This window comes from Podarcis muralis, chromosome 6 (genome assembly GCF_964188315.1).
Source record: "Podarcis muralis chromosome 6, rPodMur119.hap1.1, whole genome shotgun sequence".
Lineage (NCBI taxonomy): Eukaryota > Metazoa > Chordata > Lepidosauria > Squamata > Lacertidae > Podarcis > Podarcis muralis.
Genome location: NC_135660.1, coordinates 64,817,628 through 64,835,585, shown reverse-complemented (window position 1 = coordinate 64,835,585; position 17,958 = coordinate 64,817,628). Strand labels below are relative to the sequence as shown.

Here is a 17,958-nt window from a genome sequence, read left to right as displayed (position 1 = left end):
GGGGTGTTAACTCCGGGAAATATAGTTCTAGGCTTGGAGAAAAGAAGCTACTCTGATCAACAAAAATAATAGTTCAGGCTTTTGAAATATTTTAGATGATGAGGCAGTGCTCTGGGAATGGTGAACAGAAGACTTCTCCCCCATTGGGGGGGTGTGTATTTTTCAGAACCACTGTATGCATACAATGCATGAAGGTGACTGGGAAGTTTTGTTAGTGGAACCACACAGGTCTTGAAAACAGAGACTTGTAGTGCTACATCCCTGAAATTCCAGGGGACTTAGGAATCACTGGATCTCCCTCCCCAAGAGCAGAGAGAGATAGAGATAGTTGATCTAGAAGAGCGAGATCAGATGCTGTAGCTCCCCTACACATCACCACAGAAACTTCCATGGCCCTTGGACTGCAAATTTTGGAGCTGCAGTATCAGAAGGACCTTAAAAGAAGAGGGAGCTGGTGCCTGGTGAGAGATTTGCAACATGCTGAGGGCAAACCAGAGGAAGACTTGGATCTGAAGGATCCAAAACTTTACCAGTCCCTCAACACATCCCCCTAACCACAGATAAAGCTACCAGGAACTGGTGTGGTTTTCCCCATTGTTCCCAAATTTGAGCAAGGAAAGAAAATGCTGGGAAACAACATAAGAGTCCAACTGATATTTATTTTTTAATTATTTCAGCATGAATCTCAGAGACAGAGAAATGCTTTAAATGATGCTCTGATCACATGTTATCCAAGGTCATAGTTTTCCTATCTGTTTTACATCCCCGCCCCCATTCCCAACACATTCTTACATCTCCGTCTTTATGTCAAAAAGGATCCACCAGGGAATTACATTGGTTTCAGAATTTTCTTTCATGTTAACCAAAAGTTTTGGGCACATCATTCCTGCTTTAAATCTGCAGGAACCACATATGATACTACTACTACTACTACTACTACTACTACTACTACTACTGTTGTTGTTATTGTTATGCAACAGCATTGTTCCATACAGGTTGAAGATGTGGGGCTTTATTATGGCAGCATGTTTGTGCCAAGGAATTTACACTTCAGAAGAATTCAAAGCTTCAGAAAAACCTGTGACTGCAGATACAGTGGATCCTGAGTGTTTTATGAATGTTGTAAGTAAGACATACTTTTGACTGCTATTTCTTTGTCATTAAACTAAGAGAGATAAAAAGGAATCACCAGTGCTTGTGCCAAAGTACTAGGGGCTATTTCAGATACTACTAGTAAGTATCTATGGGTAGTAATAAAGAGGGAAGGGTGATGCCATCAGGCACATTGGCACAGGCTTGTTTACAGACTGACCTACAAAGGTAGTGCATAGAAATGAGGGGATTAACCTAGGTAGGTTCTGAGGAAAGGCTTAGTAACAGAGGAGACACCATCCAGGGCTTTGGGGACACAGGTCCAGGGGTATTGGGCATCAAATAAGGGATGGCTCAGTCAGTAGATCATGAGACTCTCCAAGAGTGGTGTGAGAAATACAGCTGCATCTGTAAAGGAACTCTGACCAAAAAGCAGGAAGGCAATACCAGCTTTTACCCTGAAGCAACAGAAACCCCCTTCAGGCCTGTGGTCCAAATCCAGACTTGAATCTTTAGGAGCATAGGTACCTGGTTGGAACACCATCTTTCTGTCTAAAACGCAGCTCTTAAATACACTTTGTTCTCACCAAATCCATGTCAAAGGAGAGGTTTTTGGATAGGAGATGATTCTGTGCTGGGAGAATACACATACTGAGATTTTGGGGGAAATGACTAGTTCTGTCTTAAGCAGTAGGATTTTCTGCCAAGCAACAAGGAAATTTGTCAAGGATTTAAGATAATGCCTCTGTTGGGTACATAATGCCCCTTAGGGAGCTGCCAAAATTATGCAATCAGTGCCTGGATTGCTGCAGTATAGACTTATGTCCAAGTTTTTAAAATGGGGGTGGGGAGAGTAGCCCAGGTTGCCTTTTTGGTTGCCAAATCCTCAGCTGGTCTGCCACACATGCACACAATATACTACAGTAATCTCAAAATCCTTTTTCCTCCTGCTTCTGTACAGTAACTCCCCACAGTCCCATCACAGCTTCCAGAACCTCTAGCAGCACAGCAATGGATCATTAGAAGTTACAGTTGAACTTCTGGCCCCAAACTGCTATTCTCATATTTTTCCAATGAAAAGGAAACCTTGGTTTTTTGGTTTTTTGTTTTTGTAAATTTGTCAACCACCCTTTGGTAAATTACTCAGCTCCCAGCCACTTAGTTATATTTGCTTGGTTGCTTATTTGCTTTTCAGTTAAACCCATGAAAAAAAAATGTTTAACATGCATACTCAGAAATCTTCACCTCAGATGACCTGCTGTCAGAGAGTGAGTGGAACCTGAAATGTTCCTGGATGCTGTGGGATACTTTCCAGGGGAAAAGCTGGTGATCCAGCTTTGAAGCCCTGCTCTTCCTATGGAACCAGGAGACAAAACAGGCAGTTGACAGGTTAGGCTCCTGAGTGTCCTCTCCAGCAGTTTAGAGCCCGAGCAGCTCCTTAGTACTCCGAGGAGCTCCAAGCTATGAAACTAGCCAGACAGAAACTAAAAGTAGCACAATTCTTGCTCTGCTGCCAAAAAGAACACATAATCCTGCCTACTATGTGGCAATACAGGCAGCGAAAATGCTCATTTTGCACCCTCGTATTGGAGTTATTTTGTATGATCTGGGGCTTACTGAGTGTGAGGGAGGGACCTCTGGAGCCCTCAAAGACCCACTGTGATCAACTGGCTTATGCACTTTGAGCATCAGGTTTCTCCAGAGTAATGTTGACTCGGCACTTGTTGCAACTCCTGTTTTGTGGGATCAGTTTCACCTGATGCAGGTGAAACTATTCTTAGATCTCAGGGCAGTTGCATCCAACCACATGCCCCCTTGCCCCCTGTCCCTCCTAAATCTAGCAGAGGGGGGCTTATTGGTTGGTTGGGTCAAGAGTGTGGTTAATGCTTCACAGCATGAGAGGGAGGTTCTTGCTGCATTGAAAGAGGTAGTAGTGTGACTTCTCCTAAGGAGAAATGGTCTAGACTTCTCCTAAGGAGAAATGGTCTAGATGCTTTGGATTAGAACAGCTACCAGTCAGTGGTCAATATCCCCTTTTGGGGAAAAGTGGTGGAGCAACTGAAGACATTCTTGGAGGACACAGGTGAGTTCAGGACTGGCCTTGGTCACCCTGATGGATGACCTTTTCAGAGAGTGGGATGGAGGAATGTGACCTTGCTCCTTTTTGATCTCTTGTTGGCACTTGATACTATTGATTATGGTATACTCGTGGACCAGCTCCGAGGAACTCAAATTTGGGGCACTGCATTACAGTGGTTCCAATCCTACCTTCATGACCAAGTCCAGACAGTAGCATTGGGAGAGGGCCTTTCAGCCCGCTGGTGGCTATCTACATGAAGCCATTGGGAGAGGTGAAATGGATGGAAAAAAACCAAGCTGAACTTGAATCCTGGCAAGAAGGAGGCACCATTGGTAAGAAGCTCCCATGTCTGAAAATTTAACCAGTTGCCTACTGTGAATGAGGCTGCACTCACCCTGAAGGAGCGGGTTCACTGTTTGGGGATGCTTCTGGATCCAGCTCTGTCACTGGAGGCTCAGGTAGCCTCAGTGGCTAGAACTGCTTTTCACCAGCTTCAACTGATTTAACAGCTGTGGCCATTCCTGGGCTGGGAAAGCCTTACCACAGTGGTTCATGCAATGGTTACTTCAATACTGGATTACTGCAATGCATGCTAAGTGGGGCTTGCCTTGTGTTTGACCTAGAAGCTGCAACACGATTGCTGGCAGGAGTGAGGCTATATCAGCATATAACACCTGTGCTCAGAAATCAGCACTGGTCGCCAATTTGCTACTGGGCCAAGTTCAAGGTGTTACAATTAGTATATAAAGCCCAACAGAACTTGGGAACAGTTTGCCTACTAGATGTGCCCACTCAATCACTTTGATTGGTGGAATCGGCAGTACTACAGTTGCCACATGATTTTCAGAGTGAATCACCCTATGTTAAAGTAAGAAATCACCAGCTGTTTAGTGGTATTCAATTCCAGAAGCTTCAAAAATAATGTACTGCAGGCGCACTTTCAGAAAGGACTGATAATTGAGGAACAAAGAATTATCAACTTGAATGAAATCCCGATAAGGTTCTTTTTAAAAAAGGAGTGAACACAAATTCTTGACAGAAGCTCTTTCATTCCGGTGGGAACATCCAGAGGGAATTCTCTTTACATACAAGGGAAAGAAACAAAAATGTGTGGAAGTAATGAAAGTCACATCATTTGTGAGAAAATATAAAAAAGACTTTGGAGAACTAGTAGAATGTCAACTTTTAAACCTCCCCCCCCTAAATCTTCTCTTTTCCTTCCCTTCCTTTCTTCCCTCCTCCTCCTTTCCTTCTTGCTCCTCTTCATCTCTAACTATCTACTTCTTCACCTTCCTCTCTTTCTTCTACTTCGAGGAGGGTCTGGGACACAAGTCAGGCAGTCCTAAGCAGCTACCTAATAAAGCAAAATGCATATTTGAAAAATTCAAATGAAATTTAAAAACTGGAAAAAGTAAATGAGTTAGTAAGGAAAGAAAAAGATTTATTACAAAAACCTAGAAATAAAGAAATATTGTGTTGCTGTTGTTGTTGTTTAGTCGTGTCCGACTCTTTGTGACCCCATGGACCAGAGCACGCCAGGCACTGCTGTCTTCCACTGTCTCCTGCAGTTTGGTCAGACTCATCTTTGTAGCTTCAAGAACACCATCCAACCATCTCGTCCTCTGTTGTCCCCTTCTCCTTGTGCCCTCAATCTTTCCCAACATCAGGGTCTTTTCCAGGGAGTCTTCTCTTCTTATGAGTTGGCCAAAGTATTGGAGCCTCAGCTTCACAATCTGTCCTTCCAATGAGCACTCAGGGCTGATTTCCTTCAGAATGGATAGGTTTGATCTTCTTGCAGTCCATGGGACTCTCAAGAGTCTCCTCTAGCACCATAATTCAAAAAAAGAAATATTATAAGAAATTAAATTACTACAAACACAATATTCTATTGTGTTTGTCATAATTTAATCACTTGCAACATTATATTACAAGAAATTAAATAGAGAGGAAAATAAAAGGATTGAGGCAAAAGAATTTTGAATTTGAAAATAAATCACTTCCAGCTCTAAGATTCTATGAGGATGAGCAACAGGATCTTTAGTTCTTCATTGGCAAAGCACTTGGTTACCTCAGCTACTAACATTCAAAAACACTCCCTGCTACACAGCTGTCAAGACACCTACTACTGCATGCTTCCTTCCCACCTTGCCTGCTATAGCTTGCTCAATCACCTCCTCAATAGCAGCTCTTGCTGTTTCCAGTCCTTCAGCACCTTCCTTGAGGATGGAGACAGCAGAGGAGAGAACCCAGAGCAGGCTTCCTCAAACTCGGCCCTCCAGATGTTTTTGGCCTACAACTCCCATGATCCCTAGCTAGCAGGACCAGTGGTCAGGGATGCTGGGAACTGTAGTCTCAAAACATCTGGAGGGCCGAGGTTGAGGAAGCCTGACCTAGAGGTTTCCAAAGCCATGACTCTCAGTATCTACAGGATCTGAGGCCTCCTGCAGCGCTTTCTCCTCCTTCTCCTTGTCTCCCCTGTCTCTGGCTGCCAGGTCTCTTCCTTCTGACTCCCCTCTTCCTCCACCATGAGGGGCACAGCACCCCACAACTCACTGGCCCCTTCTCTTGGATCCTCCTTCTCCTCCCCACTTGCTTCCTCTACCCACATGTCCCCCAACACCTTGGGCTCCTGCCTGTTCCTGTTCCTGTTGGTGAGTTAAGTGGGGATGGCAGTGGATCCCTGAAGGATGAATTTGACTATTAATTTGATGAACTATTAATGTTTTATTACATTTTTATATAGGTTGGAAGCTGCCCAGAGTGACTGGGGCAACCCAGTCAGATGGGTGTGATATAAATATAAATATAAATATAGATATAGATGATATAGATATAGATATAAATATAAATATAAATATAAATATAAATATAAATATAAATATAAATATAAATATAAATAATATAAATATAAATATATAAATATAAATATTATTAATAATAAATAGGATCTGTATTTTAATTGGAGAAATGTGGGAGCGTATGTCATGGTTGAGGCTAAAACTTCCCTTGATGCTTTGCCGGCCAGGGCTCCCTCTAGCTCATGGCAGAGCTCCTTGTAGCTACTTTCTATCTGCTTGGGTGAAGCTGGAAACTCAGCTATGGTGAATTTCCCTACTGATGGTGCACCTACTTGCTAACAGAGACAGGTGGGCAGAAGGAAGGATGGACAGCACTTAAGTACAAAGGAGATGCCTTCAAGCAAACCCATTCTGTTTTCTCCCCAGAGTGAGATTATCCATTATCATGGATACCCAAGTGAGGAACACCATGTTGAGACAGAAGACGGATATATACTTACAATCAACAGAATACCTTGTGGAAGATACTGTGATGCAGACAAAGGTAATGCCGTGGGAAAGGGTAACACCATAACACTGACAAGCCCTACCCCATCCCACCCTCAGTTTTGCAAATTTTGGCTATAATCCTAATCCCAACTGTGTGTAATTAAGCACTGTTTAATTAAATAGGAATTAAGTGTTGAGTCCATTAATTAGTCCCTTCATTGATTATCTGGTAAGTGAAGGTTTGCAGCTCAATTCTAGAGTAATGTTGACATTTGCAAACAAGTTAATAACGGACATTGGTATGCAAGGGCAACACAGGAAAAATGCATTGTCGTGCCATATGTGAAGCAAAGCCTCTTGAACATTGTGATCTACACATTTCAAATGAAGTGTCTTGGGCAGAACAAGTAAAGATGTGAATTGGACTAACTTCCATTGACAGTTAATTGGATGATCCAGATCCATTTCAATCTGGTTTCAGGCCTGGTTATGGGACAAAAACAGCTTTGGTCATCTTAGTGGATGACTTACACCAGGAACTGGACAAAGGTAGTGTGTCCCTGTTGGTTCTGCTGGACCTCTCAGTGCCTTTCAGTCCCATTGACCATGATATCCTTCTGGGTTGCTTTGCAAGGATGAGATTGGGAGGCAATGTTTTACAATGGCTCTGTTCCTTCCTGAAGGGGCAAACCCAAGAGATGGTCTGGGGACTCCTGTTTGACACGATGGCCATTGGCCTTCAGTGTCCCTCAGGGTTTTCTTCTGTCCCCCATGCTATTGAAACATTTACATGAAACTGCCAGGAGAGGGTGTCCGGCATTTGGGGGCTCAGTGTTACCAGTATGCTGGTGACACCCAGCTCTATTTTGACTTTCCACCTAAATCCAAGGAAGCAATCTTGGTTCTAAACCAGTGTCTGTCATCAGTAATAGATGAGGGTGAACAAACTGAAACTTAATCCAGACAAAACAGGGGTACTTTTAGTCAGTCAGAAGGCAGAACAGGAAATAGGGATTCAACCTGTGAAGACACAGATTCGCAATTCGGGAATGCTCCTGGAAGCATGGCTGCTCAGGTCTCTGTGGTGGCCAGGAGTACATTTGCACAGTTAAAGCTAGTGCGCCAAGTGTGCCCATTCCTTGAGACATCTGATTTGGCCTCAGTGACACACGCTAGCAGAAGGACAGCCATGCAATGTACTGTATATGACCTATAAAGCCCTACACAGCTTAGGTCCAAGCTATCTGAAAAAAATGGTATTCCCTCATATTAACGTGCCCAGGTTTTGAAATTTTTTGGAGAGGACTTTCTCTCCATCCCACCACCTTGACAGGCATGTTTGGTGGTGAACTGGGAGAGGGCCTTCTTGGTGACTGCTCCCAGACTCGGAACTCCCTAGGGAAGCTAGACTGGCTCCATCCTTGCTGTCCTTCTGCCAGCCGGTGAAGTTAATCTTGTTCCAACAGGCAATTGGGAATTGGCTGCTTTTAATGAAAGGGCTGGTGCCATGCCATTTTTCTTGTAATTGCTGGTATGTTTTAAACAGATTTTATATATGTATATAGTTTATAATTCTAGCAATATTTAATTGTATAGTAATGGTTGATTTTTCTATGTTTTAAGCAGTTCTTGGTTTTATCTGTAAGTTGCCTTGAGACCCATCATGGGAAAAGGTGGGGTATAAATAAATAAGTTAATAAGAAGAATACATCAAATTGTTTCCTTCCCACACTGAAAATTGGAGTCCCTCATATAGAATATAACAGGCCATTAACAAAGCATCTCTTACTATTTTACAGGTCCACGGCCCAGTGTGTTTTTGCAACATGCTTTGCTTGGAGATGCTACCCACTGGATTTCGAACTTGCCCAGCAACAGTTTGGGTTTCATACTAGCAGACACTGGGTATGATGTTTGGCTTGGAAACAGCAGAGGAAATCTTTGGTCTTCAAATCATAAAACAATGAGAAGAAATGAAAAGAAATTCTGGGAGTTTAGGTAAGAAAACAAAGATGGTGGATTATGTCATCACATTATCCATGTAGATATTTTTCTTTGGTTTGTGCTAATCCTTGCTTCTTGTTTATCCATTACTAATGCTAATACATCACCAATGCTTGCTCGTGCATTATTGTGTGCATTTCTCTCTCTAGTTTTCATGAGATGGGATACTATGACCTTCCAGCTGTTATACACTTCATTCTGAATAAAACCGGGCAGGAACAACTATATTACATAGGCCATTCTGAAGGCTCCACAAGTGGTATGTTACAGAATGCAGGCTGTTTTCACATGAGCATCACAATGGGATGTGGAGATATTGTTCCAATGACACACTGAGAAAAACCAGGTCTAGAAAGAAACAAAGCTGTCAGGGGGAAGCACAGCATACAGCCAGCTTCTGCTATGATTTGGGTGTTTGTTTGTTTTTTGAATTGGGTGCCTTTTTCTGAGGCCAAAAAGGTGCCAGATTCAAAAAGCGCAGTCCTGGGATGGAAGAACCACTGCGCTTGGAAGGAACTCCCAGTTTGTTCTTTGAAGCCAGAGCCACAACTTGATTTCAAATTGTGGCTGCAAAGAGAGAATCTTCCCCTACAGCCATGGCTTGGTTTAAATGCAGGGCTCTAGAGGAAGAAAGGGAAAATCTGTGCTCCTGAGTCTTCCTTTGCAGCTGCAGGTTTCAACTCGACATCACTGGCATCAAATGTGCCGTATCGGGGAGTGAGAATGTTGAGTCTCTAACTTGTCAGCAGAATCCACTTTCCCACCCCTGGTTCAGTAGGAAATTGCCTGATACAAACCGTGGATGCACATAGCTCAGTACTGTTCACACCAGGGATGGAGAACTTGTGGCCCTCATAATGTTTGTTGTTACACTGTCACTCCCATTATACTTGACCATTAGTCATCCAGGCCGGGGGTCCAACATGTTCTGGAAGGCAACAGGTTCCCTATCCCCAATCTACACTGGATAGGAGCTTCTCTCCACATTCTTGGACAGGTATCTCAGACAGCCATCACATGGACCAATGTACATCATCCTAGTTAAAAAGGGCAGAGCAGCAAGTGGAACTGAGCTATCCACCCCCTTGCATTCAGCAAGGCTCCCCTTCTTTATTTAAAAGATTTATATTTTGGTTTTCAATCAAAATGCTTCCCAAAGTGACTTACAAAAATGAACACAAATAAATCATAATACATTTTAAAAACCAGATTAAAAACAGGCATTGAATTCCATTTTAGACAGTACAAAATATTATGAAAACCAGCATAAACTAACATGACCATTCCAACCCCCCAAGACACCAACTAGCCATTAAAAGGCCCAACAGGAATGGGATATAAAGCTAAAGGCACTCAACATGAAGGAAGACAATTACATTTTTATCAACTGCAAGGACTATAAGTAAAGGTGAAGAATTTGACAGCTTGCTGATTTAGGATAAATTTTCTTTTCTCAGGTTTCATAGGATTCTCTACTCGGCCAAAACTGGCTGAAAGAATCAAAGTATTTTTTGCTTTGGCACCTGTAGCCACAGTGACATTTTGCACAACCCCACTCACAAACCTAGCGCGTATTCCTGAGATGATCATGCACGTAAGTCTTTCTTGAGAGCCAGTGTGGTGTAGTGGTTAAGAGCGGTAGTCTCGTAATCTGGGGAACCGGGTTCGCGTCTCCGCTCCTCCACATACAGCTGCTGGGTGACCTTGGGCCAGTCACATTTCTTTGAAGTCTCTCAGCCCCACTCACCTCACAGAGTGTTTGTTGTGGGGGAGGAAGGGAAAGGAGATTGTTAGCCGCTTTGAGACTCCTGAAGGGGAGTGAAAGGCGGGATATCAAATCCAAACTCTTCTTCTTCTTCTTCTGGGCACTATTTATATGAGCACAGATTAGGCACAGAGTTGAGTAAAGATCTATATTCATAGTCCGTGTGTGTGTGTGTGCGTGCGTGCGTGCGTGCGCGCACGCACACACACACACACATACGTATATGCTAGTGCCATCACCCTGCTCTCATTTGTTTGCCAAACTCAGCGTGCCCCGCTATTCTTCCCTAAGGCCCTAAGAGTGCTGTAACAGTTTCTTATAATTTACTAAGGAGTGTCCCATTAGATCTATGGTGGGGGGAGGCAAAGCAGGAAGTGGCACTGTCAGGTATGAGGGATCTCTTGGGCCCCTTCAGCACTCTGGCCACTATCCCCAGCCACAGCAGTTATTCTCTTGTCCAACCCAACCTGCCATATTTGCTGGTCCTACTGCAGTCTCATTGACATTTGCAATGAAGGAAAAGGCATGCAGCCTGGTTTGTGTTGCAGGTTGGGAGGTCTCCCCTATCCAGTGTGGGCAGGAGAGTTTGCATAGCAAATGCTCTTCCTCCCAAGCACAGTACCACTGAGGGAATTGTGAAGCAGCTCCAGCTGAGGTGTCATCTGGAAGCAGCGGAAATGCCCTGAGAGGAACCTGAGCTGGAGAGCAGGAGGTGCTTGAAGCACATCTGGGCTCTCCTTCCTGGGCTTTGGAGCTGCCTCCCTCCCTCCCTCTGCTCATTGGCAGCAGGGCTGGACTTGTGGCATCAGGACTTTAAGCAGCCCTCTGTCTATTTGAAAATGATGCTAATAGAAAATAGGAAATGAGCTATGCTACATAATGACATAGGAAGCAGGAAAGGCACTTAAGTGCTATGGAATGATGCAGCTTGGCTGGCTCCTCTTCCACATCCTGGCAGTGCCAGTTGCAAAATGGGCATCTACTGGCAACCCAGTAGCAGCCTGAGAAACCACTATAGACTTCCCTCCCTCCTGCCTCCATACACGTTCCACAACAGTGGGACTCTGTGGGAATAGGGTGTTGGTCTTTATTTGGTTTAGTGGTAGCTAATTTCAAATATATTATTTTTCAGGCAATATTTGGCCAGAAAAATGTTTTTGATTACGCTATACATTGGAAAACGCCAGTCTCTAGGTTTTGCACTTATCAGTCTAAATATTGTGCCAAAGTTATTTCCTTTATTGCTGGATATAACACTCCCAATTTCAACCTGGTAAGTTATATTCTTGTCTTTGTAACACTTAATGGAAATTTTAGGGGAGCTTGTGTTTAAGTAGGTTAGGTATAAAGGAAAGAGACTGATGAACCTGGAAGTCAAGCTGGAACCATGACACATACCAAAAACAACAACAAAAGAGTTGCCGGCAGGGACAGCACCAGATTTCAGGGTGCTCTTGGCTCAGTGTTATTGATGGTCCCCAGAACACACACAAAGCAATTTCATAGATTTATGGGAATTAAATTTTAGGTAAATCAAAATGGCAGGTGGCCACTGGGGGTGGGGGCAAAGCTTGGCTCCCATTCAAACGTGGCACTGCCACCCACTGACCACTAAAATGGGTTCGCAGTGAGCTGGGTAGATACCAGACAGACAACATGGACCTGGTCCTGGAGCTTTATGCACAGTCACTATATTGTTGCCATTGCTTATATGTTACACACCCAATCCCCTGAAGTGAGTTGCAGTCCAAGTGGCAAGGGCAGGGCAAGACCTTCTGCCCCTGAAGGGTGATTCTTTCTCTTGAAAACTAGCCCTGCAATCCCAGGTGAGTTTATGATGAGCAAACATGCATAGGCTTAAGCTTGGGCACATGTGACTTTGAGGTACTTCCTGTTGTTGGATTAGAGACAACAACAACGAATAAATAAATAAAAAATTCCTACCTCATCCTTCCTCCCTAGAGGGAGCACATCAATGGTAGAACAATAGAATTTAAAATAAATTAAAAGCATATTGTAAATAATTAAAAACATCTATGACATATAGATTGTTTGGGGTTGCTGGAGTTGAGAATATATTATATCTAAGCTTAATGAGTGCTTAAGCTTTGTTATGTAAAAGCTTCCAGGTTGAAATTATTGAAATGTGGAAATGGATTACCATTTCTCTCCTCTGTCTAGGGGTAGCAAAGAATTCCCATTCCACCTTTATGATGAACATTTGTTTCATCACACAAGTTCTCAGGAAGGAACACAGATCTGCATCACTTTCCCTCTAATTCTGTGCACAAAGTATTGTTGTGTATTGCTATGCATTCATGGGGAAGTCATGCAAATGCATCTAATCCAGCATGGCTATTTTGTTGACCCCTGTCAATCCAAGAGGCTTCCTGTAGGTACACATGCACTCTTGCACTACGGATGAGAAGCTGAAATGGATAGGCAGAAAGCCCTAATGGACTGTGAGCTTCCTGCAGCATGTCTGAACCACAGATTCCCTTTGAATTCTAGTCCTACAGTCAGACTGGGCTGGCAAACCTGTGGTCCTCTAGTTGTTGTTGGACTCTATCTGTACCTCATTTTCAGACATCATGACTGTTGTATATTCATTTCTCTGGGAAAAAGAAAGGTCTTTGCCTGCTGTTGAAAAGGGAAAAGTGTAAATATCAGGTGAGCCTTCCAGAACAGAGCATCATAGCATCGTAAGCCATGTAGACTGTTTTATTTCAGAGCCGTATGGACGTGTATGGAAGCCATTCTCCTGCTGGAACATCAATGCAAAATGTGTTTCATTGGAAACAGGTATATTGAATTTTCAAATATCATGCTTATTCAATTTTAAATTTATTAAAATGCCATTGAAGAAATTCATCATAGTGCTGTGTCAATTGATCTGGCAAGACAAGCATTTTGGTTTACCAAACAAAATGATCCCCACTCTCCTCCTCCCCCCAAGTTGTTCCATGGGTCCTCTTGACACCCACACCCACCCTGAGCCAACTTGAGAGGAAGGGGGAGGCATGCAAGGGGGAAATGCCCCTGTTTGGGGGTTTCCTCCCCATGTGTAATTGAAATTTCAGAAAGGTAGCTCCATGCAAGGACTTTCGTGCTAGTCAGCTTTACAATTCCCGTTTTTTCCCCAAAAGATATATTTTTTTTAATGACTGAAGCACACACACACACACACAACTATGGGGTTGCAGCACTCATCTTGCTTTCAGGCCGAGGGAGCTGGCATTTATCCACAGACAGTTTTCCGGGTCATGTGGTCAGCATGGCTAAACCACTTCTTGCTCAACGGAACACCTTGACGGAAGCCAGAGGGCACAGAATGGCCGTTTAGCTTCCTGCCTCAGCGGTACCCATTTATCTACTTGCACTGGTGTGCTTTCACACTGCTAGGTTGGCAGGAGCTGGGACAGAGCAACGGGAGCTCACTCCGTCACAGAGATTTGAACCACCGACCTTCTGATTGGCAAGCCCCAAGAGGCACAGTGGTTTAGATCACAGTGCCACCTGTACCCCTGGTCTGTTCTGTATATGTATTGGACTGTGTGCAGTTTGCTCACAAGACTTACTCACACATGCACAGTGGTGGAGGAAGGGGGTGCGGGGGGGTGCACACCACCCCGGGTGTCATTACTGGGGTGTGTGTGACAAAATGAGGGCTTTTTTGTTTTTAAAAATGGCCTCATGAAATTTTTTAGGAGCGACGTGGTGGCTTAGGTGCCTGCAGGTTCCACACTGCCTGAAATGGCAGCGTGGGACTTGCTTCTGCCTACCGCCTTTCCCTCAGCTGCCCTACAGCTGAGGGGGAGGCGGCGGAGAGGCTCCACGCGGCAGAGAGGCTCGCCCACCCCTGGCTGCAGGACACACACCCCTCACCAGGCACCCGAGCGGCTAGCTACACCGCTGCACATGCATGCATACAAGATAGAAGTACTAATAAGGAGAAGTACATGAAGCAGAATGCAGCTATAAATAAACCTTACCTTAAAAAGTAGGACCAAAATGAGGGATAGTCGTAAGGGAAGTGTGACACCACCTATGTAACCATAAGGCTAAGACACACACATCAAACTTCACATACACACAGACACAGGAATCTGGGATTGATTGGGAATGGGGGAGGAGAGAGAGAAATCAAAGGCTGGACAAAACAGAGGCTGGACCAACTTTTTCTAAGAAACAGTGTGAGCCCTGTAACTGGAGAGTGTTGCTGAGATTCTACCCTGCAGCTCTGAATCAGCCAAGTCCAGATCCCCTCCTCCCACCATCGCATTTTCTTTATCTGATTGTCTTTTGCAACACTTTGGAGAAGGCTGTGTAGGGTCTTATGCACCAAACCAGCACCTTGAACTTAGCCTGGTAGCTAATTTGGCAGGTCAGTTCTTTGAAGTCTGGTTTTCTTATCTAACCTTTCTATTTTATGTTTCGAAACAGTTAACCCAACTCTTCCCCATTCACTTTCTGTATTTCTCCCATCTCACTTTCCCTTGGGCTCTGACTTTCCCACACACAACTAGAGTCTCTTATCTCTGTCATTTTTCAACCCATGCTTTCTACTTGCTTTAAACTGTGCCGAACATCCTATTCCACTTCCCTGCTGCCAATCATTCTAGCTCTTCTGTCACAGCAGGATGTTTATTATTTGTGTCTGCAGATTTTGTAGCTATCTACAGAATGGCTGGAAGCAGCTTCCTCCAATGTTTGGAATTAGGGAAAGGATCATGTGGCACATGAAATCTGACTCTATCTAGTACTTCCCAGAAAAGAATGCAATGGGATTCCATCCATGTACTCATGTGGAAATAAAACAACATTTTAAAGAAGCAGTGTATTAATCCATACAGTGGTACCTCGGGTTAAGAACTTAATTCGTTCTGGAGGTTTGTTCTTAACCTGAAACTGTTCTTAACCTGAAGCACCACTTTAGCTAATGGGGCCTCCTGCTGCCGCTGCGCCGCTGCTGCACAATTTCTATACTCATCCTGAAGCAAAGTTCTTAACCCGAGGTAATATTTCTGGGTTAGCGGAGTCTGTAACCTGAAGCGTATGTAACCTGAAGCATACGTAACCCAAGGTACCACTGTAGTTGATTCAAAAAATGTTTTCTGGAACTATTAAATGATTATAGACGGATATTCATAATGAGACCATTATAGCAATCTATCCAAAGAACAGGGATAAATAACAGCAGCCTATCTTACAGGGCTGTTGTCAAGATTGCTGAAATCCTACATATGACACTTTTTGCATCTTTGGAAATTATACATTTTACAAAAATGCACAATTTATTTCTAGCTGCGTCTGAGAAAACAATTTGAAGGATATGACCATGGTTCAGAGGAAAAGAATATGGAGAAGTACAATCAGGTAGGGCAGTGTTTGAAATCAGAATAACATCTCTAATAGGTATATTGCACATGGAAACTTTTTTGATACTATTTCCCACTTAATACAGATTAGAGGGGGACCACATTAGATTTATGTTCAAAGGCATGCCTATGTCAGGGAGCTAAGCTCAACCCCCATCCTCGCATATTTTTTGCTGTTATCTAAAGTCCATTTTATTATCTTGGGTGTGTTCAAATTTACACACTATTTTAGTAAACATTCTGTTGTGTGTAATTTGGAGGTATTTTACAGGGGGGTTTTTTGTATTTTGCTTGCTAGTTGACTGAATGTTTTTAAATGTAGTTTAAAATAGGTTTCATTTTCCTAGTTTTTACATTACTATACATAATGTGGAATAACGTTTGGCTGGAATTGTAATTTACAAGTGTAATAATTGAGAGGTAGATTATGAAAAACTATATATGTTCTCAGAAATACTGTGTGCTGAGACACAGTTTATACGCTACTGACAAATGGATTTTGGTTGTGAAAATGGTTCAGTTACATATATATAGTACCCCAATAATCTTGCCTTTGGATATATTATACTATATTGCATGGGTAGGCAAACTAAGGCCCAGGGGCCAGATCAGGCCCAATCAGCATCTCAATCTGGCCCGCGGACAGTCCAGGAATCAGCGTGTTTTTACGTGAGTAGAATATGTCCTTTTATTTAAAATGCATCTCTTGGTTATTTGTGGGGCATAGGAATGTGTTCATTATTTTCCCCAAAAAATACAGTCCACCCCCCCAAAAAAGGCCTGAGGGACAGTAGACTGGCCCCCTGCTGCAAAAGTTTGCTGACCTCTGCTATATTGCTTCAAGATTCCTGGCCAGAGGGAAGTTACGAGCAACCTGTGTATAGTCCTATTTTGTTTTATAGGTTGCCTTTTTTTTAACATCATCTGCTTGGAAGGAAGTTTTTAGTGGTCATTACTGTTGTTTTATCCCCAGACAACGCCTCCTGTATACAGGATAGAAGATATTAAAATACCGATCGCAATATGGACTGGAGGGCAAGACTTGTTTGCACACCCAAATGATATAAAACTATTACGCCCACGGATTACTAACCTCATTTATGAAAAGCATATTCCTGAATGGAACCACCTAGATTTTATCTGGGGAATTGATGCAACTGAGCGCATGTATATGGAGATCATAGAGATAATGAAGAATTATCCATAGTGCTTGTCACTGATGTTCGGAAGTCTTAGTGAAGGAGGACATGTACACAGAGATCATGGATAAAGCAATTAGAACTGCTGTAATTGAGTTGACCACTGAGAATATTCATATTCTTGTTCAGGCAATATCCATAATCTTTGATGCAACTGTACATAGAAATAACTGAGATGATGATGAAGAAGAAAAATCTATATACTACACTCAATGCTGCTTTGGAGATGAAGAAATCAATCCCTCTTTCGCAACCTCTTTTCTTTGCAATACCTTTGTAATTTGGCAAGCGTTTAATAAAAGTGTGAGCTGAGAGATATTCAGATGTTTTCCCTTGGTGCAACAAGTTACATATATGGCAAAACAGCACAGTGCTTCCCAAACTTGGGTGGCCTGCTGTTTTTTGGACTACAGTTCCCCTCATCCCTGACCACTGGGTCTGCTAGCTAGAGATGATGGGAGTTGTAGTCCAAAAACAGCTGGAGACCCAAGTTTGGGAAACACTGACATAAATAATCTTGGTATTTCTTTTTATTAGTACTTTTCTTCTAGAAAAAAGGTTCTGGTACTACATACCCTTGAGTACCCCCAAGAGGGGAACCCACTGCTTTCTACTTTACTGTTGTGTTGTTGGTCAGAGAAGAAAACAAACTTAATTAGCTGTTTCCTGGGTTTCTTCCCAAACTTGGGTTGCCTGCTGTTTTTTGGACTACAGTTCCCCTCATCCCTGACCACTGGTTCTGCTAGCTAGGGATAATGGGAGTTGCAGTACATCTCTAGATGGAAAGATGTATCTGTTTGACATTTGAAATGCACCGGGGGGGGGGATGCAAACAGCACAATCGAAATAATCTCTGGGCATCTAAAATTGCTCGCTTATTGGCTCCTTCAGTCTTCCGGAGAAAAGAATGGCCTGTCAACACAGCTCATAGCTGTCAACCGTCCCTTATTTGGCGGGAAAGTCCCTTATCCCAGACCTGTGTCCCACTGCTGTCCCTTACTGATGATGTCCCTTAAATTTCCCGGCTTTCAAAGGAAGCAGCTCCTCTCCCTCCCTTCCTGCCGGCCAGGGAGGAGGGAGGCTCCAACTGTGTTGCTTGGCTGCGTTGCTCACCCAATAAGGAGTCTAAGAACAACTGGGGGGGTGGAGCTTG

At 43.4% G+C, this 17,958-nt stretch overlaps 1 protein-coding gene across 1 annotated transcript; it reads left to right on the top strand.

Annotated features, from left to right (window-relative positions):
* Nucleotides 1-990: 990 nt before the first annotated feature.
* Nucleotides 991-17,865, top strand: LOC114596709 (lysosomal acid lipase/cholesteryl ester hydrolase-like). Its single transcript, XM_028728456.2, has 9 exons — nucleotides 991-1,122; nucleotides 6,397-6,514; nucleotides 8,259-8,457; nucleotides 8,613-8,722; nucleotides 9,921-10,057; nucleotides 11,361-11,501; nucleotides 12,959-13,030; nucleotides 15,533-15,604; nucleotides 16,580-17,865. The coding sequence occupies exons 1-9, from the start codon at nucleotides 1,003-1,005 to the stop codon at nucleotides 16,811-16,813; spliced, it is 1,203 nt and encodes a 400-aa protein (XP_028584289.2). The 5' UTR covers nucleotides 991-1,002; the 3' UTR covers nucleotides 16,814-17,865.
* The last annotated feature ends 93 nt before the right edge of the window (nucleotides 17,866-17,958 follow it).